We start from the raw sequence: 26,152 nt of genomic DNA, 5'->3' as shown, positions 1-26,152 counted from the left end.
AAGAGTAGAAGAGGGTGTGTTGAAATGGTTTGGTCACATGGAGAGAATGAGTGAGGAAAGATTGACAAAGAGGATATATGTGTCAGAGGTGGAGGGAAAGAGGAGAAGCAGGAGACCAAATTGGAGGTGGAGGATGCTATTTCATGTTTGGCGGGGTGGCGACAGGAATGGGTGGAGGCAGCTAGTATGAATAGGTACATGTGTATATATGTCTGTGTGTGTGTATGTATGTATGTATGTAGGCGTTTATGTTGAAATGTATAGGTATGTATATGTGCGTGTATAGGCGTTTATGTATATACGTGTGTATATGGGTGGGTTGGGCCATTCTTTCATCTGTTTCCTTGCACTACCTCGCTAATGTGGGAGATGGCAATTGAGCATGATAGAAAAGAATAATACACACATGCACAGACATACACATTTTTTTATATATATATTTGTGATTTCCTGTCACCCCACCCCACAGGAAACATCATCACTGCATTGGAGGCTTTAGTTACAGACAAAAATCCACATCGAGGCTATTTCATGTGTGGTGGGGTGGCGACGGGAATGGGTGGAGGCAGTGTATGTATGTGTATGTTTATGTTGAAATGTATAGGTATGTATATGTGCATGTGTAGGCGTTTATGTTTATACATGTATATATGGTTGGGTTGGGCCATTCTTTCGTCTGTGTCCTTGCACTACCTCGCTAACGCAGGAGATGGCGATTAAGTATGATAGAAATGAATTATACATACATACACAGACATATACATTTTTTTGCATATATATTTGTGATTTCCCGTCACCCCACCCCACAGGAAACATCATCGCTGCATTGGAGGCTTTAGTTACAGACAAAAATCCACATCGAGGCCAATCTATGAATGAAATATAGGGAATACGTATGCTATTTCATGTGTGGTGGGGTGGCGACGGGAATGGTTGGATGCAGCTAGTATGAATAGGTACATGTGTATATATGTATATGTGCTTGTGTAGGTGTTTATGTATATACATGTGTATATGGGTGGGTTAGGCCATTCTTTCCGCTGTTTCCTTGCACTACCTCACTAACGCGGAAGATGGCGATTAAGTATGATAGAAAAGAATAATGCATACATACACAGACATATACATTTTTTTATATATATATTTGTGATTTCCCATCACCCTACCCCACAGGAAACATCATCGCTGCATTGGAGGCTTTAGTTATAGACAAAAATCCACATCGAGGCCAATCTGTGAATGAAATATAGGGATGTTAATGACAGGGAAAAGGAAGAGACAAGGGAAAGTACTTAACAGATTTTGGTGCAAGGGAAACCTGTCTTACAAAATGTGCCTGGTCATAGTTGTTGAGAAAGACATGAAAGGGTGGGGAGTTCCAAAGGTTTGAGATGTAGGGTTAGATAGGTTTGTTTTTGAAATTTCACTTCAAAACCTTGTTTGAAACCACTGGACCAGTTTGAACCAGATGCATTAGGGATGGTCTGTGGATGATCCCTTTTCAGAATTCTATCAGGTGACTCCAACAATCATCCAAGATGTCTTATGTTGATAAAAGTCAAAATTTCTTCAATTGGCCAGAACTGTCTTAGTTCAAAGCATAAGTGGCTCTGAGTTCAACTGTTGCTAGAGAATTATGTGTTGTTTAATATTAAGAAAGTCCATGAATAATATCACTACTGCATTCCTGGAAAGCATGGCTTTCATCAAAACAGATTTTCCCTGTGGTAATGAATAAGTAAGGATTGCATTCTCAGACAACAGATAGGAAACATATTTTAAAGGATAGACAAGGCTGAAAATATTTCCAGATAATTAGAAAAATATTGATAACACATTAACGTCCAAAAACAGTTGTAAATAAACATTTTTACATGGTTTATTATGCATGATTGACAATCCAGTTCTGGGGGATATATTTGCTCAGGTAAAGTGAGTCTGAAAAAATGAAAAATTAAGGGAAGACTTTTGATGGAGGTGTACTGAGATAGCACAAGCTCTAAAGCTCTACGCAACCTAATTTTGACATCCTGAATATCTTCACCATCTTTATATAGTGTTTTGACATCATTACAAAATGTAGTTTTTGAAAAGAAAATCCGATGGGTACCACTTAGAATAAGGCTTTCATGCATCAGGTTTTATTTGCTGAACAAGTCCTTTTATATGTGTAGGTTGCAGATATTGTATGCCTTCCAGCATAGTAGAATTTAGAAGTCAGATGACATGTGACATCATATTTACTCCTTGTTAGTGAGATCGGAGGGTTGCAAATTTTGCTCATTGTCCTTTTGTTTTGTGATTGCTTGTTTGGATGCAAGAAGATGCGTCAGCAAGAGATATTTTGAGTTGTACTGGCAGGACTGAGTTCACCATCCAGACTTTTTTTCTCTCTCCAAAAGCCAGGTCTTGGGCTACCTCGGACATCCTGTAGGAAGACTGATACCCTGATGAAGCATGAAGAGTTGAAAACTTATCCTGTCAGGTTATCAGTCATTATGCTGGTTTTCTTAGGTCAATGAACTGAGCACCAACAGGTGAAGGCTTATATCAGACCAATTACCATCTGACAATCTAATTACAAACAAACATCCTAGGTCAACCAGACCCAACATTTTTGGAAAGGGATGATGTTATAATGAAGAAAAAAAGAGTGGATGGTGAGTTCATCCCCACCATTACATTCTGAAATCTCCTTTGGACATTTTCTTGCTTCAAAGCCCTATTTTCAGATCATTCTAAGTGCAGTAAAGTTGTACAGAATGGCAAAAATATTTCTAAATCAGTCCTCATATGCCATAGTTACCCAGGCTTTCCTTTTTGCCCTCCAAATGTTTAGTAAGCAATTCTTAGAGCACCATTTAAAGTTTTCAGGGCCTTAGAGTTTGGGCATTTCAAAAGCTGCTTGGCTAAATAATCACCTTCCTCAATTATTTCCATAAGAATGTCAAGAAATACTTAGGCTGCTGTCCTTACTTCTGCACTTGGTATATCCCCACAAACAGTACAGTGTAGCACATTTCCTGAAATTTTCAAACTACACATGGCTTGCAACGAAAGGCTCTCTTGTTGAGCTTCCTCCAGATTCCCTCGTCATATCCTCAAACGAGGTCTTTGCTTTCTCCGTAATTAAGTGCACGCTCACAGGCATTTGCTGTTGCTGCTGATTATCCAGCCAAATACTCAGTAACTGTTATTCATTATTCCACTTCTATTTCCAGTCATTTGAGTAACAGGCAAATTATCTGCAGTTTTTAGAATTCTTTGATCTTATCATAGTCTTCACTGATAGTCCTCACACTTGTTAGGGAAAGATAGTGTACCTAGCAATGTTAGGAGCGTGGTCACCAACTTTGGAATGTTTGTGCTAATTTCATAGGGTATTGTTCTCATTTACATCTTTATTCTGGAGTTCCGGATGCACTTATCTTTCTTTGGTTAATCATATTATGGACTTCAGGACTAATTGTTGGATGACAAGAAGAAAACAGAAAAATTTGGTCAACCAGAATAGCAGAGGGCAGAGCAGTTGGTTTTCAGTGCATTACTTATGTATCAGTGCTGCACAACATCACTGTAACTATACATAGTCCAGTTTCATTTACAGTAAAAACCTACAGACTTGATTATTTTATGTTTTCAGTTATTGATGTAAAAGAGCAGGATATGCTTTAGCTACACATACAGCTTCCTGCTAAATTTATACTTTGTGGTACAACATATTTCTTAAAATTTTGAGAGCACCTGTGCTTGCTGCAAAATGTTTCATTGTTGGGCTTTCTCCAGAATATCCTTAAATACATTGTTTGCTTTCTCTGTAATTAAGTGGATAACTGTACTTATTGACATCCAATATTGATTCAGAACTTCCTGCCATATCCTGTACTCACTACTGTTTCACATTAGTTATTATACCCCTCATGTTTCTTATCATTTAAGTGGTAATTTTATGAAAAATATTTAATCTTAACAGAATCTCTAATGATAGCCTTTTGAAATGTGCATGGTTATTTTTATAGGGAAAGACATGAAAGGGTAGATTGTTCCAAAGCTTCAAGAAGTTAGGAAGATGAGGCTTGTTTTGAACATTTCACATAAGGGAGCATACCCTAGTAATGTCAGTAGCATGTTTGTCAGCTTTGGAATCTTTTGTTATGTTTGACTTCTATTGTTTTTGTTTTTTCAAAGAGTTTAAGGAACTCATATGTAGCATTAACACCTCAGAATGACAGAAGTTTTAATCAAGGAGTGGTTATAATTCTTTACTTACAGAACTTTTAAGAAACTTATTTGAAATGTCATAAATTCAGAACCACCTGTAAAATGCAGTTTTTTATGCGAAATTTGTAGTATTGCTGATTTTTAATCTCATGTAAACTGGGTCTATTTTGTCAAAAAATCACATAATTAAGCTAAAGAGTGATACAGGCTTATGTTAGCTTGTGGTTTGTGTAGATTATTACCTGTTTTGATAATTTAACTATTCATTTTTATTTTTTCAAGTTTCTTTCCATCCTCCCTTCTTCATCATGTCAAGTCATATCATTATTCAGGATCGAAGATGTGTTTTAGGACTCAGGTTCACTGTTATTCATCTTATTATGTGTAGCTTATTGTAGATTATTTCTCTTTGTATTGTTGATATCCATTGTTCATTGGTATACAGGAAGATTTGTATGGTCTAAGCTTTGACATCCTTTAAGGCTACATGATTTACACCCTTTTCCTTATCAAAAGCTGGGCGGTAAAAGTGATCCTTCCCAAAAAATTCGTATACCTATGAAATTTGTATTTCTAGGGACATGAAACCACTTGAAGGGCACAACTAAAAATTGCAAAAGATTTTGGCTAAATGCTGTGGCTGTCTTAGGGGAAGCACATTTAAAGTACTTGTAATTTTTTTCTCATACATATTTGCCATTTCCTGCATTAGTGAGGTTGCATTAAGACCATAGGACTGAGCCTTACAAGGAATATCCTCACTTGGTCCCCTTCTCTGTTCCTTTTTTTGGAAAATTAAAAAATGGGAGGGGAGGATTTCCAGCCTCCCTCCCCTTTTAGTCGCCTTTTATGACATGCAGTGAATATGTGGAAAGTATTCTTTCATCCCTATCCCCAGGGATAATAAAAAGAAATATAATGTGTAAATAGAGTGAGGGCTGTAGTGAGTGACCATTAAGAGGGGTGTAAAAGTAACACAGGAAAAAATAAATCAGTTAACTTGCAGAAAGCTAAATAATGGGAAATGGAAAAGAAGTCTTTTAAAGAAGTTTAATGAGTATGAGATCATAGGAAAAATCAAAGAGGGGTAGCATGATGCATGTCATCCATAAACAGAACCATCATTCAGAGAAATGATATTTCCTTTACTGCTTTCGTATCTGTCTAAAGCCATTTGATTTACTGCCTATACATGAATGACAACTCTTTTCCTATCTTGTTTTTTCAGTTGATAGAAAGCTTGATGTCAGCAGCTTCTCCATGGCACTCTTTAGCAACATCGTACCACCAGCTTTCAGATAATGCCTCAGGAGAAGGCTTTGTTGCATTGGAGACCTTGAATGGACTCTCACAAGTGAGTCACCAAGTCACAGCCTGTGGAACTAGCCTGAGGAAAGTTCTCCCATTAGTGGTTCACTGGTGAGTAAGATTTATTCTGTGCTGATACATTCTCATATTCTTTGTGAGACTTTTGGTGTTATCCTCGTAGGTAAGAGAATGATTGGTGTGTAAGACTGGAAGTGAAGCTTCAGCTGATCAGATTTAAAGAGTGTTCATAACAGCATGGTAAAAATAGTTGTGTAAAGGCAATGATTTCTTCATTTTGTGAAGTTAGTGGGAGTGGAGGTGACTGTAGAAAATATAGAGGAATGTGACATTTTGGCATAGTTAGCAAGTTATATTCTAGAATGGTGATTGCTCATATTAAAAGAATTGATTAACTCTATAGATAAAGAACAGGGAAGATTTAGGAAGGAAGAGGATATGCAGTTCAGATTTTTATACTCTGATAGACAGCGAAGAAACTTTAAAGGAAAAATGATGAAAGTTTATGCAGGATTTAAGGATTTAGAAGGCTTTACTGTCATCCTCCTGTGTTTGGTTGCATCATAAGTGAAAGGTCACTCTGGAGAGGTTCTGTCATCAGAGCACAACCTCGTCTGAGAACTTTTTACTCCTAAAGAATCCATCCTTTCATTGCTTCTGTTTGGACTTATCCTTGTGATGATGGAGTTAGAGCATGGATATGAAAATGTTGCTATGGCAAGTTCTGATTCTGTGGTAGGGATGGAAGAGTTCTGAATGCTGCAAAGAGCTTCACTCATTGAATGTGTGCATGTCTTCAGAGAAAGTTGTGATATGATCAGTTTAGAATAAATGTGGAGATGTGTCACCATTGATGGTAACCCCTCATTGTTCCTCTAACTTATCCTTTCCAAACCTAAAATTCATCATTTTGACTTAGAAAACGTATTTAACCTATTGATTTTGAAGATATTCTTATGATAGTGAAAAAATAACTTCATTATCTTTTGTCCAGTGCTTTCACTGATAACATGTAGACATTATATAGATGTTTCAGCGCAGTGTGCTAAAAAGCGCAAGAGTAAGGCCTGAGTATCAAGTTGCCATTGTGCTTGTTTTATTTATTTGACCTAAACCAAAATATTGTTTACTGATTAATGTATTAGTTTGTTTTATCTCATTTATAGATAGTGGATTGAACCAGGGCATGTGAAGCATCTGGCGTAAACCATGGAAAGGTCTGTGGGGCATGGATGTAGAAAGGGAGCTGTGGTTTCACTGCATTACACATGACAGTGAACGAATATGGCCTTTGTCTTTTCCTGGTGCTATCTTGCTGGGGGGGAGAATGCTGTTGCATGTGTGGTAGGGTGGCGACGGGAATGGATGAATGCAGCAAGTATGAATATTTACAGGGATAGGGTATCCCTGGGGATAGGGGAGAAAGAATACTTCCCATGTATTCCCTGCTTGTCGTAGAAGGCGACTAAAAGGGAAGGGAGCGGGGGGCTGAAAATCCTCCCCTCATTTTTTTTTTAAATTTTCCAAAAGAAGGAACAAAGAAGGGGGCCAGGTGAGGATATTCCCTCAAAGGCCCAGTTATCTGTTCTTAACGCTGCCTCGCTAATGCGGGAAATGGCGAATAGTATGAAAGAAAGAATATATATGTATATGTCTGTGTATGTATATGTATGTATACGTTGAATTGTATATGTATGTATATGTGCGTGTCTGGACATTCATGTGTATACATGTGTATGTGGGTGGGTTGGGCCATTCCTTGTCTGTTTCCTTACGCTACCTTGCTGACATGGGAGACGGTGATGGAGTATAAATAAAAGATGATAGATATCTTTGTGTTTGATGATAGAGTGGCAGAGATAGGGTGTTTTGGTCGAGGTGGTGTGCAAAGTGCGAGGGTTAGGGAAAATGAGTTGGTAAACAGAGAAGAGGTAGTAAAAGCTTTGAGGAAGATGAAAGCCGGCAAGGCAGCAGGTTTGGATGGTATTGCAGTGGAATTTATTAAAAAAGGGGGTGACTGTATTGTTGACTGGTTGGTAAGGTTATTTAATGTATGTGTGACTCATGGTGAGGTGCCTGAGGATTGGCGGAATGCGTGCATAGTGCCATTGTACAAAGGCAAAGGGGATAAGAGTGAGTGCTCAAATTACAGAGGTATAAGTTTGTTGAGTATTCCTGGCAAATTATATGGGAGGGTATTGATTGAGAGGGTGAAGGCATGTACAGAGCATTGAGTGGGAGAAGTATAAAAGAAAGAGACAGGAGGTCAAGAGAAAGGTGCAAGAGGTGAAAAAAAGGGCAAATGAGAGTTGGGGTGAGAGACTATCAGTAAATTTTAGGGAAAATAAAAAGATGTTCTGGAAGGAGGTAAATAGGGTGCGTAAGACAAGGGAGCAAATGGGAACTTCAGTGAAGGGCGTAAATGGGGAGGTGATAACAAGTAGCGGTGATGTGAGAAGGAGATGGAATGAGTATTTTGAAGGTTTGTTGAATGTGTCTGATGATAGAGTGGCAGATATAGGGTGTTTTGGTCGAGGTGGTGTGCAAAGTGAGAGGGTTAGGGAAAATGATTTGGTAAACAGAGAAGAGGTAGTAAAAGCTTTGCGGAAGATGAAAGCCGGCAAGGCAGCAGGTTTGGATGGTATTGCAGTGGAATTTATTAAGAAAGGGGGTGACTGTATTGTTGACTGGTTGGTAAGGTTATTTAATGTATGTATGACTCATGGTGAGGTGCCTGAGGATTGGCGGAATGCGTGCATAGTGCCATTGTACAAAGGCAAAGGGGATAAGAGTGAGTGCTCAAATTACAGAGGTATAAGTTTGTTGAGTATTCCTGGTAAATTATATGGGAGGGTATTGATTGAGAGGGTGAAGGCATGTACAGAGCATCAGATTGGGGAAGAGCAGTGCGGTTTCAGAAGTGGTAGAGGATGTGTGGATCAGGTGTTTGCTTTGAAGAATGTATGTGAGAAATACTTAGAAAAGCAAATGGATTTGTATGTAGCATTTATGGATCTGGAGAAGGCATATGATAGAGTTGATAGAGATGCTCTGTGGAAGGTATTAAGAATATATGGTGTGGGAGGCAAGTTGTTAGAAGCAGTGAAAAGTTTTTATCGAGGATGTAAGGCATGTGTACGTGTAGGAAGAGAGGAAAGTGATTGGTTCTCAGTGAATGTAGGTTTGCGGCAGGGGTGTGTGATGTCTCCATGGTTGTTTAATTTGTTTATGGATGGGGTTGTAAGGGAGGTAAATGCAAGAGTCCTGGAAAGAGGGGCAAGTATGAAGTCTGTTGGGGATGAGAGAGCTTGGGAAGTGAGTCAGTTGTTGTTCGCTGATGATACAGCGCTGGTGGCTGATTCATGTGAGAAACTGCAGAAGCTGGTGACTGAGTTTGGTAAAGTGTGTGGAAGAAGAAAGTTGAGAGTAAATGTGAATAAGAGCAAGGTTATTAGGTACAGTAGGGGTGAGGGTCAAGTCAATTGGGAGGTGAGTTTGAATGGAGAAAAACTGGAGGAAGTGAAGTGTTTTAGATATCTGGGAGTGGATCTGTCAGCGGATGGAACCATGGAAGCGGAAGTGGATCATAGGGTGGGGGAGGGGGCGAAAATTTTGGGAGCCTTGAAAAATGTGTGGAAGTCGAGAACACTATCTCGGAAAGCAAAAATGGGTATGTTTGAGGGAATAGTGGTTCCAACAATGTTGTATGGTTGCGAGGCGTGGGCTATGGATAGAGATGTGCGCAGGAGGATGGATGTGCTGGAAATGAGATGTTTGAGGACAATGTGTGGTGTGAGGTGGTTTGATCGAGTAAGTAACGTAAGGGTAAGAGAGATGTGTGGAAATAAAAAGAGCGTGGTTGAGAGAGCAGAAGAGGGTGTTTTGAAATGGTTTGGGCACATGGAGAGAATGAGTGAGGAGAGATTGACCAAGAGGATATATGTGTCGGAGGTGGAGGGAACGAGGAGAAGAGGGAGACCAAATTGGAGGTGGAAAGATGGAGTGAAAAAGATTTTGTGTGATCGGGGCCTGAACATGCAGGAGGGTGAAAGGAGGGCAAGAAATAGAGTGAATTGGAGTCATGTGGTATACAGGGGTTGACGTGCTGTCAGTGGATTGAAGCAAGGCATGTGAAGCGTCTGGGGTAAACCATGGAAAGCTGTGTAGGTATGTATATTTGCGTGTGTGGACGTGTGTATGTACATGTGTATGGGGGGGGGGGTTGGGCCATTTCTTTCGTCTGTTTCCTTGCGCTACCTCGCAAACGCGGGAGACAGCGACAAAGTATAAAAAAAAAAAAAAAAAAAAAAAAAAAAAAAAAAAAAAAAGTTTGTTGAGTATTCCTGGCAAATTATATGGGAGGGTATTGATTGAGAGGGTGAAGGCATGTACAGAGCATCAGATTGGGGAAGAGCAGTGTGGTTTCAGAAGTGGTAGAGGATGTGTGGATCAGGTGTTTGCTTTGAAGAATGTATGTGAGAAATACTTAGAAAAGCAAATGGATTTGTATGTAGCATTTATGGATCTGGAGAAGGCGTATGATAGAGTTGATAGAGATGCTCTGTGGAAGGTATTAAGAATATATGGTGTGGGAGGCAAGTTGTTAGAAGCAGTGAAAAGTTTTTATCGAGGATGTAAGGCATGTGTACGTGTAGGAAGAGAGGAAAGTGATTGGTTCTCAGTGAATGTAGGTTTGCGGCAGGGGTGTGTGATGTCTCCATGGTTGTTTAATTTGTTTATGGATGGGGTTGTTAGGGAGGTGAATGCAAGAGTTTTGGAAAGAGGGGCAAGTATGAAGTCTGTTGGGGATGAGAGAGCTTGGGAAGTGAGTCAGTTGTTGTTCGCTGATGATACAGCGCTGGTGGCTGATTCATGTGAGAAACTGCAGAAGCTGGTGACTGAGTTTGGTAAAGTGTGTGAAAGAAGAAAGTTAAGAGTAAATGTGAATAAGAGCAAGGTTATTAGGTACAGTAGGGTTGAGGGTCAATTCAATTGGGAGGTGAGTTTGAATGGAGAAAAACTGGAGGAAGTGAAGTGTTTTAGATATCTGGGAGTGGATCTGGCAGCGGATGGAACCATGGAAGCGGAAGTGGATCATAGGGTGGGGGAGGGGGCGAAAAGTCTGGGAGCCTTGAAGAATGTGTGGAAGTCGAGAACATTATCTCGGAAAGCAAAAATGGGTATGTTTGAAGGAATAGTGGTTACAACAATGTTGTATGGTTGCGAGGCGTGGACTATGGATAGAGCTGTGCGCAGGAGGATGGATGTGCTGGAAATGAGATGTTTGAGGACAATGTGTGGTGTGAGGTGGTTTGATCGAGTAAGTAACGTAAGGGTAAGAGAGATGTGTGGAAATAAAAAGAGTGTGGTTGAGAGAGCAGAAGAGGGTGTTTTGAAATGGTTTGGTCACATGGAGAGAATGAGTGAGGAAAGATTGACCAAGAGGATATATGTGTCGGAGGTGGAGGGAACGAGGAGAAGAGGGAGACCAAATTGGAGGTGGAAAGATGGAGTGAAAAAGATTTTGTGTGATCGGGGCCTGAACATGCAGGAGGGTGAAAGGAGGGCAAAGAATAGAGTGAATTGGAGCGATGTGGTATACCGGGGTTGACGTGCTGTCAGTGGATTGAATCAAGGCATGTGTATGGGGGTGGGTTGGGCCATTTCTTTCGTCTGTTTCCTTGCGCTACCTCGCAAACGCGGGAGACAGCAAAAAAAAAAAAAAAAAAAAAAAAAAAAAAAAAGATATCTTTGAATAATCAGTGTCATTCATTAAAAATTTATTGATAGCAATGGAACTGTAAAAGTTTTTAGAATTACTAGCTGCACTGGTCAGACACATTATTGTTAAGGTTAGGCAGGCACTGGCACCTCCAGTTTGCTAGAAAAACGTTTCGTGCCTCATCTCATTCAACTTTTGTTGCCAAAAGAGTCATTGTCCATAAAATCACACTCTAGGCAATCTAAAGACAGATTGTGATTATCAAATAATTCAGAATCATCTGCCTAATTTTCTTACTCCAGCTAAAAGCTGCTCATTTTCTTTCTTAGAAAACTCATGCAAATATGGTCTTACTAGCATGTCTGGAGGATGATTCACAGAGGGGAGAAATTTTTGTGCACAGTTACCTCAGCCCCAAACCATGTTCAGGGCATGGCTTTGAAATTGAAGTGCAAAACTTATTGCTTCAGTATCCACATAGAGGCATCACCCTGTTTGCGTAGACATCTGTCTGGAGGTGTTTAGGGTTTAAATGTGTTTAATTGATAGAGCATCAAGTGAAATAAGAATGAAGTGGAGGACAGGTTTCATACTGGTCAGGTCAGGAAGTCTGAATAAGTTTGATTTTGAATATTTAGAAAGTCTTTTCTTCATACTTGGTCACTTTTTCCTACATCAGTCTGGTAGTGTTAGGAACAGATGAAGAAAAGGCCCTATTCATTCCTGTCCATTTTCTACTGTTATGTATAATACACCAAAACCATAGCACCCTGTGTACAACTAGGCCACATGGGCCTTTCTGTGGTTTTCCCTGGGTGCTTCATAGTCCCTGTTTAAGTCCGTTATCAGCGCATCATCTCCCGCACATTGCATCACTGCAAATCACTTTATCCCCTGCACGCCATTCACCCACCTGCATGTTCATGCCCAACCACTGAAAATCATGTTCACGCCATCCTTTCACCTGTTTTGGTCCCCCTCTTCTCCTTTTACCCTCCACTTCTGAAACATATATCCTCTGTGTTAACTTCTTTTCACTCATTCCATCCATATGTTCACACCATTTCAGCAAACTCTCTTCAGCTTATATTCTTATTGTCACACCTTTCTCATAATCCCTCATCATTTAACTGATCAACTCTCCTTATAACACATACAATCCTCATACATTCTAATACACTCACCATCTTCCATATAACTTCATCTAAAGGCCATGCCTCGAATTCATACAACATCATCAGGACTACTATGTTTTCAGACATGCCCATTTTTGTCCTCCCAGATCGTAACATCTTTTGAAATATTCTTCAATACTCAATACCCATGCACCCTATGGCTCTCATTAACTTCTATGGTTCCATTCACTGCCACGTTCACTTCCAGGAATTTAAAATTCTTCATTTCTTCTAACTTTCCTCCATTCATGCTGAAACCCCACAACCTGTCACCCTGCACTGCTAAACCTAAAAACCCTGCTTTTATTAACATTTACTCTCAACATTCTCTTTTCACACACTTTCCCAACCTCAAACTCCACCTGCAGTTTCTCATGCCAGTCTATCTTCAGTGCTGTGTCATCAGCTAACAATGACAGACTCACTTCCCAGGCCCCCCACCCTAACAGACTGCATTCCTGCCCCTCTCTCCAAATCATTGCATTTACATCTCTTACCACCCCATCCACAAACAAATTACCCAGCAATGATGATATGACATGCCCCTGCTGAGAACCCGGAACTACTTGCACACATGCCTTACTCCCTTTGTAAAAGCTCCTTTCCAATTCTAATAGCTTTCTTCCAATACCATATATTCATAACACCTTCCACATTAGCATTTCTGTCAATTATGTGTGTGTTTTCTCCAGATCCTTAAATGACTCACATAAATCATGTTTCTTTAAGTATTTCCCACCCACATTCTTGAATGCAAATACCTTATCCACACATCCTCTAACCCCCTAAAACCACAATGTTCCTCCCCAGTCTGCTGCTTTGTGCATACTACTACCATCTGAATTACCATTTTTTTTTGTACAAGTAAGGTACACTTTGCAACTTAGGCCTCTGTAATTTGAACACTCACCTTTGCTCCCCTTGCCTTTATACATTGGCACTATACATGTGTTCTGTCGGTCCTCAGACATCAAAATCCATACTAATGTTAAAAATCCTGACTAAGCAATCAACAACTGCAATCCAGCTTCCTTGCCACCTTTCATCTAACACAAGGCTTTCAGCACCTTTTCTCTTTTCACCAAATCACTCACTTAGCATACCTCCCCAACCCAAACACTGTACATCTGCCACCTTATTATCAAACACATTCTACAGTCTTGCAAAGTATTCCTCCATCTCCATTTACCTCATCATTGTCTGTTACTATCTCCTCATTTGTCCCCATCACCATTGTTTCCTTCTTTTCTCTTGTTTTTCCCATGCTATTCACCTCCTTTCAAAACATTTTCTCATTCTCCCAAAAGTTTGCTGGATACTTGCTCACTCCAGCTCTCATTTGCCCTCTCAGCTTGGAAAAGAGGTTTGTTTGGAGAAATATGAGAAGAGATTAAGTGTAGAAAGACAAAAAGGTGGGAATAAATGAAGTTAGGGGAGTGGATGAGGAATGGGAAGTATTTGGGAAGCAGTGCTGGCTTATGCATAGGAAGTTTGTGGCATGGAGAAGGTGGAAAGTCTGCTGGTGAGAAAGGGTACTGAGTGGTGAGATGAAATAATGTTGCAATTGAAAGAGAAGAGAAGGTTGTATAAGTAGTACTTACAGGGAATGAATGCACAGTAAGAATTGAGGTAGGAGGTGTTGCTACTGTGGAAAGTAAAGAAGCTTGGAATTGGGAAAGGTATTGAGTTTCAGCACCTTGAGGGGTACTCTAGTTTTCTGGAGTAACGGAGACTCACCCTCCCTTCTCATGGTGACCTCGTCAGTACAACCTTCAGGGGCAGAACTAAAGGGGAAAGCATTGCCCAATTACATCAGGGTTATAGTTTTAGATTTGGACAGGCTCCTGAGGTGTGCTATTACTTTGTTTTGAAAAGTTTTGAGCCTTGCTGCCTCTGGAAACACTGCACTGAAGTTGCCCTCTGCCAAAGACCTGTCAAGGGTGAGGCACTAAAGGCCAAGAAGTGGCACTGCAGTCTATCTGTTGAGGTAGGAGGTGTTGCTACTGTGGAAAGTAAAGAAGCTTGGAATTGGGAAAGGTATTGAGTTTCAGCACCTTGAGGGGTACTCTAGTTTTCTGGAGTAACGGAGACTCACCCTACCTTCTCATGGTGACCTCGTCAGTACAACCTTCAGGGGCAGAACTAAAGGGGAAAGCATTGCCCAATTACATCAGGGTTATAGTTTTAGATTTGGACAGGCTCCTGAGGTGTGCTATTACTTTGTTTTGAAAAGTTTTGAGCCTTGCTGCCTCTGGAAACACTGCACTGAAGTTGCCCTCTGCCAAAGACCTGTCAAGGGTGAGGCACTAAAGGCCAAGAAGTGGCACTGCAGTCTATCTGTTGAGGTAGGAGGTGTTGCTACTGTGGAAAGTAAAGAAGCTTGGAATTGGGAAAGGTATTGAGTTTCAGCACCTTGAGGGGTACTCTAGTTTTCTGGAGTAACGGAGACTCACCCTACCTTCTCATGGTGACCTCGTCGGTACAACCTTCAGGAGCAGAACTAAAGGGGAAAGCATTGCCCAATTACATCAGGGTTATAGTTTTAGATTTGGACAGGCTCCTGAGGTGTGCTATTACTTTGTTTTGAAAAGTTTTGAGCCTTGCTGCCTCTGGAAACACTGCACTGAAGTTGCCCTCTGCCAAAGACCTGTCAAGGGTGAGGCACTAAAGGCCAAGAAGTGGCACTGCAGTCTATCTGTTATGTTAAGGGTTAAAAGGAACAAGCTAATGAGGGTGATGATTCTGAATGTGAGTAGGATGACTGGGGAGAATAAAAGGAAAGAGATTGTGGAGAGGTGTAAAAGTTCTAGCATGGATGTGTTAAAGATTTGGGAAACCCATATCCTCATGCAGTTTGTGTGGAGTGCAAATGGAATGATGAATGCAAGTTATGGGAGGTGTGGTATGGATGGGAATGAGTGAAAAATTATTGGGGAAGAGGGAAAGAAGGATGTGCAATTCTGCTGTCACCAAGAGTATTGGAGGGTTTTACAGAGAGTGGATGGAAAGGATGAAGAATAGTGCAGGTGAAAGGAAGGATTAGGATTGTGAAATATGTATGGGTGTGTATATGCACCTGTGAATATTAAGACTGTATGAGGTAAGGCTGAAATGAAGCTTTTCAGGAGGAATTTGAATGACTGTTTAAACGATTTTGAGAATGAGAGAAACATAGTCGTATTGGGTGAAATGAATGCAAAAGTGGGATATGATGGAATTGGTGAGATAATTGGTAAATGGAAAGTGCCTGGAGTAAATGAGGATGGAAGCTATCTTGTGGGTATTTATGCTGAGAGGGTTTTATTCCTTGCAAACACCATCTTTCAGCACAAGATGATCTACAGATATACATGGATGAGGTATGTTGGAAGAGAACAAAAAGCTTTGATTTACTATGTGACATTGGATGAAAGATTGAGAAAATCTTTGCTGGATACTAGAGTCGTGAAAGGATTCTTTGGAGACTGACCATTTCGTGGTTATGGTGGAGATGAGGATCAGGGAGAAGTGGAGGTATGGTGTAAGGAAGAATGATGAGGTAAAAAGTGTTGGCAAGTGAAGAGATGAATCAGGAAAAATGCAGGGAGGAGTATGAAAAGAAGGTAACTGAAAGTGTTGATGAAAGTGCAGTGAATGTAGGAATGCAGTCGTGTGAATGGGGTGTTTAAAATATTTAGAGAAATACTAGTAAAGGTTGTAGAATCAGTATAGGAAACAAGGTAGTGAGATACAGGAATAAAAAGGGCAATGCATGGTGGACAGAAGAGATCAGAAATGCTGTGGAAGGGAAGCAAAAGGCATATGGTAGATTGCTCAGTAGGAATGTACCAGTGGAAGTTCAGCAAAGGAGGGAAGAATACAGTGTGTGTAATTGGAATGTTAAGAAGCTGGTAAAGGAAAACAAAGAGAGTAGGTGAAGATTTTAGGAGAAAGTTAAGTGAAGAGTTTTAGGATAATAAGAAACTTTGCTGGAAGGAGGTGAAAAAGGAAAGCGGTGTATGTAAGAGTGGAATTGTTCATGTAAGAAGTAAGGAAGAGGAGTTGCTGAATCAAAAGGAGGAAGTGAAAGGAAGATAGAAAGAGTATTTGAAGAACTAATGAATGTGGGAGAAGGGGAGGCAGTAGTTGTTACATGCATGGCTATGGAGGAGGGAAGGAAGAGGATACAAGTGCAGGGGCCTATTGCAAAGAGGGAGGTAAGAAGGGCAGTAATGAGGCTGAAGGTAGGAAAGGCACCTGGAGTGGATGGGATTACGTCTGAAATGTGCCTGAGGATTGGGCGAAACTGTTATTGTTCCTTTATTCATATGAAAAGGTTCAGAGGATGTATGTGGAAATTACTGGGGAATAAGTTTGGTTTAAAAAGGTGAGATATACATAAGTATACATATGCAAGTAGGAGAGCGTTATTGGATTATGTGTTAATTGATAGGCATGTGAAAGAGAGACTTTTGGATGTTGATGTGCTAAGAGGGGCAGCTGGAGGGATGTCTGATTATTATCTTGTGGAGGCCAAGTGAAGATTTGTAGAGGTTTTCAGAATTGAAGAGAGAATGTTGGGGTGAAGAGAGTAGTGAGAGTAAGTGAGCTTGGAAAGGAGACTTGTGTGAGGAAGTACCAGGAGAGATTGAGTGCAGAATGGCAAAAGGTGAGAGCAAAGGATGTAAGGGGAGTGGGGGAGGAATGGGATGTATTTAGGGAAGCAATGATGGCTTGTGCAAAAGATGCTTGAGACATGAGAAAGGTGGGAGATGGGCAGATTAGAAAGGGTAGTGATTGGTAGGATGAATAAGTAAGATTGTTAGTGAAAGAGAAGAGAGAGGTGTTTGGGCGATTTTTGCAGGGAAGTAGTGCAAATGAGTGGGAGATGTATAAAAGAAAGCAGCAGGAGGTCACAAGAAAGGTGCAAGAGGTGAAAAAGAGGGCAAGTGAGAGTTGAGGTGAGAGGGTATCATTAAATTTTAGGGAGAATGAAAGGATGTTTTGGAAGGAGGTAAAGAAAGTGTGCAAGACAAGAGAACAAATGGGAACATCAGTGAAGGGGGCTAATGGGGGAGGTAATAACAAGTAGTGGGCGATTTTTGCAGGGAAGTAGTGCAAATGACTGGGAGATGTATAAAAGAAAGCAGCAGGAGGTCACAAGAAAGGTGCAAGAGGTGAAAAAGAGGGCAAATGAGAGTTGAGGTGAGAGAGTATCATTAAATTTTAGGGAGAATAAAAGGATGTTTTGGAAGGAGGTAAAGAAAGTGTGTAAGACAAGAGAACAAATGGGAACATCGGTGAAGGGGCTAATGGGGGAGGCAATAACAAATAGTGGTGAAGTGAGAAGGAGATAGAGTGAGTATTTTGAAAGTTTGTTGAATGTGTTTGATGATAGAGTGGCAGATATAGGGTGTTTTGGTCGAAGTAGTGTGTGAAGTGAGAGGGTTAGGGAGAATGATTTGGTAAACAGAGAAGAGGTAGTGAAAGCTTTGTGGAAGATGAAAGCCGGCAAGGTGGCAGGTTTGGATGGTATTGTCGTGGATTTTATTAAAAAAGGGTGACTGTGTTGTTGATTGGTTGCTAAGGATATTCAACATATGTATGGTTCACGGTGGAGTGCTTGAGGATTGGTGGAATGCATGCATAATGCCATTGTACAAAGGCAATGGGGATAAAGTTTAATGTTCAAATTACAGAGGTATAAGTTTGTTGAGTATTCCCGGGAAATTATATAGGAGGGTATTGATTAAGAGGGTAAGGGCATGGACAGAGCATCAGATTGGGGAAGAGCAGTGTGGTTTCAGAAGTTGTAGTGGATGTGTGGATCAGATGTTTGCTTTGGAGAATGTATGTGAGAAATACTTAGAAAACCAGATGGATTTGTATGTAGCATTTATGGATCTGGAGAAGGCATATGATAGGGTTGATAGAGATGCTTTGTAGAAGGTATTAAGAGTATATGGTGAGGGAGGTAAGTTGCTAAAAACAGTGAAAAGTTTTTATCAAGGATGTAAGGCATGTGTATGAGTAGGAAGAGAGGAAAGTGATTGGTTCCCAGTGAATGTTGGTTTGCGGCAGGGGTGCTTGATGTCTCCCTGGTTGTTTAATTTGTTTATGGATGGGGTTGTTAGGGAGATGAATGCAAGAGTTTTGGAGAGAGGGGCAAGTATACAGTCTGTTGTGGATGAGAGGGCTTGGGAAATGAGTCATTTGTTGTTCGCTGATGATACAGCACTGGTGGCTGATTCGAGTGAGAAACTGAAGCTGGTGACTGAGTTTGGTAAAGTGTGTGAAAGAGAAAAGTTTAGAGTAGATATGAATAAGAGTAAAGTTATTTGGTTCAGTAGAGTTGAGGGACAAGTGAATTGGGAGGTAAGTTTGAATGGAGAAAAACTAGAGGAGTGGCTTTAGCAGCAGATGGAACCATGGAAGTGGAAGTGAGTCTCAAGGTGGGGGAGAGGGCTAAGGTTCGGGAGTGCTGAAGAATGTGTAGAAGGCGAGAATGTTATCATGGAGAGCAAAAATGGATATGTTTGAAGGAATAGTAGTTCCAACAATGTTATATGGTTGTGAGGCATGGGCTTTATATAGGGTTGCGCGAAGGAGGGTGGTTGTGTTGGAAATGAAATGTTTGAGGACATTATGCGGCGTGAGGCGGTTTGATCGAGTAAGTAAAGAAGGGTAAGAGAGATGTGTGGTAATGAAAAGAGTGTTGTTGAGAGAGCAGAGGAGGGTGTGTTGAAATGGTTTGGTCACATGGAGAGAATGAGTGAGAAAAGATTGACAAAGAGGATATATACATCAGAGGTAGTGGAAACGAGGAGAAGCGGGTGACCAGATTGGAGGTTGAAGGATGGAGTGAAAAAGATTTTGAGTGATCGGGTCCTGAACGTACAGGAGGGTGAAAAGCATGCAAGGAATAGAGTGAATTGGAACGATGTGGTATACCAGGGCAGACTTGCTGTCAATGGATTGAACCAGGGCATGTAGCGAGTCTGGGGTAAACCATGGAAGGTTTTGTGGGGCCTGGATCTGGAATTGGAGCTGTGGTTTCAATGCATTACTTGTGATAGCTAGAGACTGAGTGTGATCGATTGTGGCCTTTTTTGCCTTTTCCTGGCACTACCTCGCTGGTGTGTGTTTGTGTGTGTGTGGGGTGGCGACGGGAATGGATGAGGGCAGCAAGTGTGAGTGTGCATATGTATGTGTGTGTCTCTGTGTATGTATATGTATGTATGCATTGAATGGTATAGTTGTGTATATGTGCATGTGTGGGTGTTTATGTATATACATGTGTGTGTGGGTGGGTTGGGCCATTCTTTCGTCTGTTTCCTTGCGCTACATTGCTGACGCAGGAGACGGCGATTAAGTATAATGAATAAACATATAAGTCTGTTAAGTATACCAAGAAAAGTGTATGCAAGATTATTATTTGGCTGAGTAATGGAAGTAACTGAATGTAAAATAAGTGAAGAACAAGGGTGTTTAGGTAAGGTAGGGGATTTGTGGATCAGATTGTTGTAGTAAAGAAGACTTTTGAAAAGTATTTAGCAAAAGTTAAGAAGTTGTATGCAGATTTTATGGATCTGGAGAAAGCAAATGACAGTCGAATGGAATGCTTTGTAAGATGTGTTTTGGATATGTGGTACAGGGGGACAACTGTTGGAGGGTGTATTCTATAAGGAGCAAATGCATGTAAGAGTGGATAGAGAGCCAAGTGAAAGTTTTGGGATGCATGTAGGTGTGAGACAGGGCTGTGTGGTGGGATGAAGAAGTAAAGTTGTTAGTGAAAGAGAAAAGAGAGGTGTTTGGACAATACTTACAAGGAGTGCAAATGACTGGGAGATGTATATAAAGAATGCTGGAGGAGATCAAGAGGGAGGTGTAAGGGTTGAAAAAGAGGGCAAATGAGAGTTGGGGTGAGAGAGTATCATTGAACTTTAGGGAGAATAAAAAGATGTTTTGGAATGAGGTAAATAGCATGCGTAAGGCAAGACAGTGAATGGGAACTTGGTGAAGGGGGTAAGGGGGAAGTGCGCACAGGTACTGATGAAGTGAGGAGATGGAGTGAGTATTTTGAAGGTCTGTTGAATGTGTTTGATGATAGAGTGGCAGATATAGGTATTTTGGACAGGTTGGTGTGCAAAGCGAGAGGGGTCAGAGAGAATGGTTTGGTTAAGAGAGAAGAGGTGGTGAAAGCTTTGTGGAAAATAAAATCCAGGAAGGCAGTGGGTTTGGATGGTATTGCAGTTGAATTTATTAAGAAAGGGGGTGACTGTGTTGTTGATTGGTTAGTAGGGATATTCAATGTATGTATGGATCATGGTGGAGTGCCTGAGGCCTCAATTTGGGGAATGCATGGATAGTGCCATTGTACAAAGGCAAAGGGGATAAAGGTGAGCGTTCAAACTACAGAGGCATAAGTTTGTTGAATATTCATGGGAAATTGTCGTGGAGGGTATTGGTTGAGAGGGTAAAGGCATGTACAGAGCGTCATATTGGAGAGGAGTAGTGTGGTTTCAGAAGTGGTAGAGGATGTGCGGATCATATGTTTGCTTTGAAGAATGTGCGAGAAATATTTAGAAAAACAGATGGATCTGTCTGTAGCATTTATGGATCTGGAGAAGGCATATGATGATATGGTTGATAAGAGCTGCTTTATGGAAGATGTTAAGAGTATATGGTGTGAGAGGTAAGCTGCTAGAAGCAATGAAAAGCTTTTTACAAGGATTTCAGGCATGTGTACAAGTAGGAAGAGAGGAGAGTGATTGGTTCTCACTGAAGGTTGGTCTGTGGCAGAGATGTGTGATGTTCCCATGGTTGTTTGATTAGTTTATGGATGGGGTGGTTAGGGAGGTAAATGCAAGAGTTTTGGAGAGAGGGGCAAGTATGCAGTCTGTTGGGGATGAGAGGGCCTGGGAAGTGAGTTAGTTATTGTTGGCTGATGATACAGGTTTTATCGCTGATTTAAGTGAGAAACTGCAGAAGTTGGTGACTGAGTTGGGAAAGTGTGTGAAATGATGAAGCTGAGAGTAAATGTGAATAAGAGCAAGGTTATTAGGTTCAGCAGGGTTGATGATGATGATGATATATGGATGGAGTGACAAGAGAGATGAAAGCAAACTAAGGGAAAGGTGTGCAGAGATGGAGTGTGGCATTGAGATGTGATGGCTAGTGGCAAGCCTGTTTGTGGATGATAATGTGTTTTTTGCTGAGAGTGAAGAGGAGTTGCAGAAGGTTGTAAGTATGTTTTGTGACATATACTGTTTAATATTATGTATTGTGGTGAAGATTAAGTAATAAATATTTTTAAGTTGATTGTGCTACAGTAATATAGTAGTTGACATACACATAAATCAAGCGAAAACTAAGATCTTTGCTTGCTTTGTTGTGCACATGTTCATGGATTGTTTATGACATTCACATTAGTAGGTACAGGACAATTCAAATATCTCTATGAGCACTGGTTGATATAAGGATATTGTTGACAGACTTCGGTCAGGTGATCGCCCCTCTCTAACCATGGAGGAAATTTATTTAGTTCCTGTGGTCAGCTGGGTCACAACTCTAGTCATCTGGAGTCTTGGCCTGGTGTATACCCTGAGGCAACTTCATCACCAGCTAGGCCTATTAAGTTCACTGGTAAAGGTTCTTGATTTGTATATCTCTTTCACAATCAAATTCTTTGGAGGTCGACACTCTTGTGTGAAGATAGTAGGTTCAATCAGATGTAATCTAATTATCAGGTTGGGAAGGGAGAGAAAGCGTTCACTTTGACAGCACCACTGATCCTACCCCACTGAGGGTTGGTATGTATGTGTATTATGCATGCAGGAAGGCATTGATTTAGTGTTGGGATGTCTTTGATAATTGATAATCAAATCATTTTGATTTAAAGAATGCCTCATGCCCTAGCTCTCTGATATGATCTTCATCTGTATTATCCTCTTTTTTGCTCTGAAGTCTTCTTGCAGTCATCTTTCTCAGGTTTGCCTTTCTTTCACCCAGTAACCCATCAGTTATTCTCTTATTGCAAGGTTTAAGAGAAAATCCTATGGGCTGTTTGATTCCCTCCCTTTGTCCTGAAGGAGAGTGCTTCTAAACATGGGTCTGTGCATGTTATTTATTTTGCCTTTTCCTCAAAGCCAGCACTTTTCTTTCTTTTCAAAACAAGCATTGGTGAAGCCTATCCATAAGGAATTGTTTTGTTTCCAGAATGAGTAAGACAAAAAAAGAAATTCACTTGTCAGGCACATTTAATTTCTAAGTCCCCTCAGATACCCAGTGTGGTTTCTTTAAGGTTAAGTCCTCTATGATATTCTTTCATGTCTGACATGTCTGATTTTACTTTTGGGAGGGACTGGGAAATCTGTTTTGTAGTCTCAACTATTTCAGAGGTTTTTCATAGTCTAGATTTAGTCTTTCGCTTTTAGACTTCCATCTCTTTGCTTTCTATTGTATTCAGTGAACTCTGTTTCAAGTTTTCCTTTTAATCAGTCCATTGCTGACAGGTGAACCTCTCCTTTTCCTATCAGTAGTGGTTACTTTTCAAGGTTTAGTTTTACCCCCATCTTTTTTCTGGACAATGACAATGATTTCAGAAAGTTTTGATGTTCATATCAATGCTGATTACTCTTTTATGCACTCTCTTTCTTTTTATAAATACCACCTTCCCCACTTGCCTTACCTCCATTTTTTTCCTTACTTTATACCTAGACAACATCTGTTCTGGGGATACATATGATCTAGTCAAAATTGGTGCCCTTTTTACCCAATTTTTCATTTCTCTCAAAAATTCCTTCAGACTTTTTTTTTTTTATCTCCTTTGAAGATTCTGGCTTTCACCTTTATTATGTTTAGGTTCTCTGCTGATTGAACTTTATATTATTTTCAGAGCTCATTTTTTTTTTTTTTTTTTTTTTTTTTTATACTTTGTCGCTGTCTCCCGCGTTTGCGAGGTAGCGCAAGGAAACAGACGAAAGAAATGGCCCAACCCCCCCCCATACACATGTACATACACACGTCCACACACGCAAATATACATACCTACACAGCTTTCCATGGTTTACCCCGGACGCTTCACATGCCTTGATTCAATCCACTGACAGCACGTCAACCCCTGTATACCACATCGCTCCAATTCACTCTATTCCTTGCCCTCCTTTCACCCTCCTGCATGTTCAGGCCCCGATCACACAAAATCCTTTTCACTCCATCTTTCCACCTCCAATTTGGTCTCCCTCTTCTCCTCGTTCCCTCCACCTCCGACACATATATCCTCTTGGTCAATCTTTCCTCACTCATTCTCTCCATGTGCCCAAACCATTTCAAAACACCCTCTTCTGCTCTGTCAACCACGCTCTTTTTATTTCCACACATCTCTCTTACCCTTACGTTACTTACTCGATCAAACCACCTCACACCACACATTGTCCTCAAACATCTCATTTCCAGCACATCCATCCTCCTGCGCACAACTCTATCCATAGCCCATGCCTCGCAACCATACAACATTGTTGGAACTACTATTCCTTCAAACATACCCATTTTTGCTTTCCGGGATAATGTTCTCGACTTCCACACATTTTTCAAGGCTCCCAAAATTTTCGCCCCCTCCCCCACCCTATGATCCACTTCCGCTTCCATGGTTCCATCCGCTGACAGATCCACTCCCAGATATCTAAAACACTTCACTTCCTCCAGTTTTTCACCATTCAAACTCACCTCCCAATTGACTTGACCCTCAACCCTACTGTACCTAATAACCTTGCTCTTATTCACATTTACTCTTAACTTTCTTCTTCCACACACTTTACCAAACTCCGTCACCAGCTTCTGCAGTTTCTCACATGAATCCGCCACCAGCGCTGTATCATCAGCGAACAACAACTGACTCACTTCCCAAGCTCTCTCATCCCCAACAGACTTCATACTTGCCCCTCTTTCCAAGACTCTTGCATTTACCTCCCTAACAACCCCATCCATAAACAAATTAAACAACCATGGAGACATCACACACCCCTGCCGCAAACCTACATTCACTGAGAACCAATCACTTTCCTCTCTTCCTACACGTACACATGCCTTACATCCTCGATAAAAACTTTTCACTGCTTCTAACAACTTGCCTCCCACACCATATATTCTTAATACCTTCCACAGAGCATCTCTATCAACTCTATCATATGCCTTCTCCAGATCCATAAATGCTACATACAAATCCATTTGCTCTCATACAAATCCATTTCAGAGCTCATGCTAGAAATATATAAGTTTGAGTTCAAAAAGTTGTTCATCTCAAATGTATTTCTCTTCAGGGCAGCTACTCAAGCTTCCTGCATGGTTGATCTACCCCTGTAACGAGTACTACTAACACACCATGGAAAGCTCTTCCACCACCTTCTTTCTCAAGAGTTCAGCGAGAAATATTTGATCATATCAAATCCCCTTCATGAGGAAAAGAATTAGCAGGGTTGTGATGAACAGCATTTCTTATTCCAAATGTTTCAGCTTCTCCTGACATCGTCAGTGACTCAACAAAGAAACTAGAAATCAACAAAAATCATTATGATAAGAATTACTCTGTATTACACTAAAAACTATCTCTGAAAACAATTTTTGTAAGTTTTACTTGTAGACTTTTTTCTTTTTTTATTTACTCATTTCATCATTCTTAAAGAAGACATTGTGCTAACTTGCATCCCTTCATTGTCCATCATTGTGTTTCCCATGTTTGCCAAGCAGGATATGTAGGCAGCACCATGTGACCCTTCAAACCATGAATGGATGAGCGATTGGGTCAGTCGAGCAGAGCTGGCCTCAGGCTGTGTTCTTCTCCCTCCTCATATGTAAAAGAGTTCTGATTTGTAATATATCCTTCCAAGTTGGATATTTTCAAAATAGTTGATTGTTATTCTAATCATAGTTTGAGAATATTTGTCACTTTAAATCAGAACACCCACATTCCAGTTAAACATGCCTTTAAACATAGTTTAGGTGTGATATTTTCTTGTTGTATTGTTTTAAGAGATAGTTTTTAGTATTTTACAGAATCATTTTTTATTATATTGATTTAAAGGCTTTTTACTGTTTTTCAAATCCTCCTCTGTCAGTTCTCATCTTGAGCACCTTTCTTTTCATTGGTGTTATTTCTCTCCCTTTTGCTGATTTTACTCTTGCAGTTGAAAATTAGCTGCATGCATGCATTCCCTTGTCACAAGATCATGAAACATTTGACAACCCATATTGTTCCAGAGCTAATTTGTGAGTGCTAGCAACTCAAGAATGGGCCAATATTATGTATCATGCTTTTGCTCTGTGGCAGTAATGGAGAATTCTTTACATACTTATATTTTTCCTGATTCTTTTACAGTCTGTGTCCACATAAGTGCCATGTTTATTGCTGTTCGAAGAATTACTATTTTTTCTTACCTCAAAGAGAGTTGAAGATGTGAGGGGAAAATATAAACCGTGTAGAATAAATTTGCATTGGCTGGAGCTGTTTCAAATATTGATCTTAGAGGAATGATTGTTGATTTTCTGTAGGGGAAATGTTATGAAATGGTGATTGGAAATGTGTCCCACCCACAGAAAACATGTAATAGTTTATGAATTCATTCATTATGTTGTGCTTTTTTTAATTTGAAAGTGTTTAATGATTGATGTTGCAGAAATTGTGGATATATATGATTACCTTTAAGAGTGCAGTTGGTCTAGTCTTTGTAAA

General features: G+C 40.4%; 1 protein-coding gene across 3 annotated transcripts in view; it reads left to right on the top strand.

The window, feature by feature from the left end:
• Positions 1 to 26,152, top strand: part of LOC139751400 (protein phosphatase 1 regulatory subunit 21) — a 321,946-nt gene that overhangs the window by 154,004 nt on the left and 141,790 nt on the right. For all 3 annotated transcript variants that reach the window (XM_071666786.1, XM_071666784.1, XM_071666785.1), the window contains exon 8: positions 5,450 to 5,640. In XM_071666786.1, the coding sequence (XP_071522887.1) occupies positions 5,450 to 5,640 (191 nt within the window). The remainder of the gene's footprint in view (positions 1 to 5,449; positions 5,641 to 26,152) is intronic.

The sequence above is a fragment of the Panulirus ornatus genome, chromosome 11 (assembly GCF_036320965.1).
Source record: "Panulirus ornatus isolate Po-2019 chromosome 11, ASM3632096v1, whole genome shotgun sequence".
Taxonomy (NCBI): domain Eukaryota; kingdom Metazoa; phylum Arthropoda; class Malacostraca; order Decapoda; family Palinuridae; genus Panulirus; species Panulirus ornatus.
The sequence above is the reverse complement of the archived record's forward strand: the minus strand, read 5'-3'. Positions and strand labels throughout refer to the sequence as shown.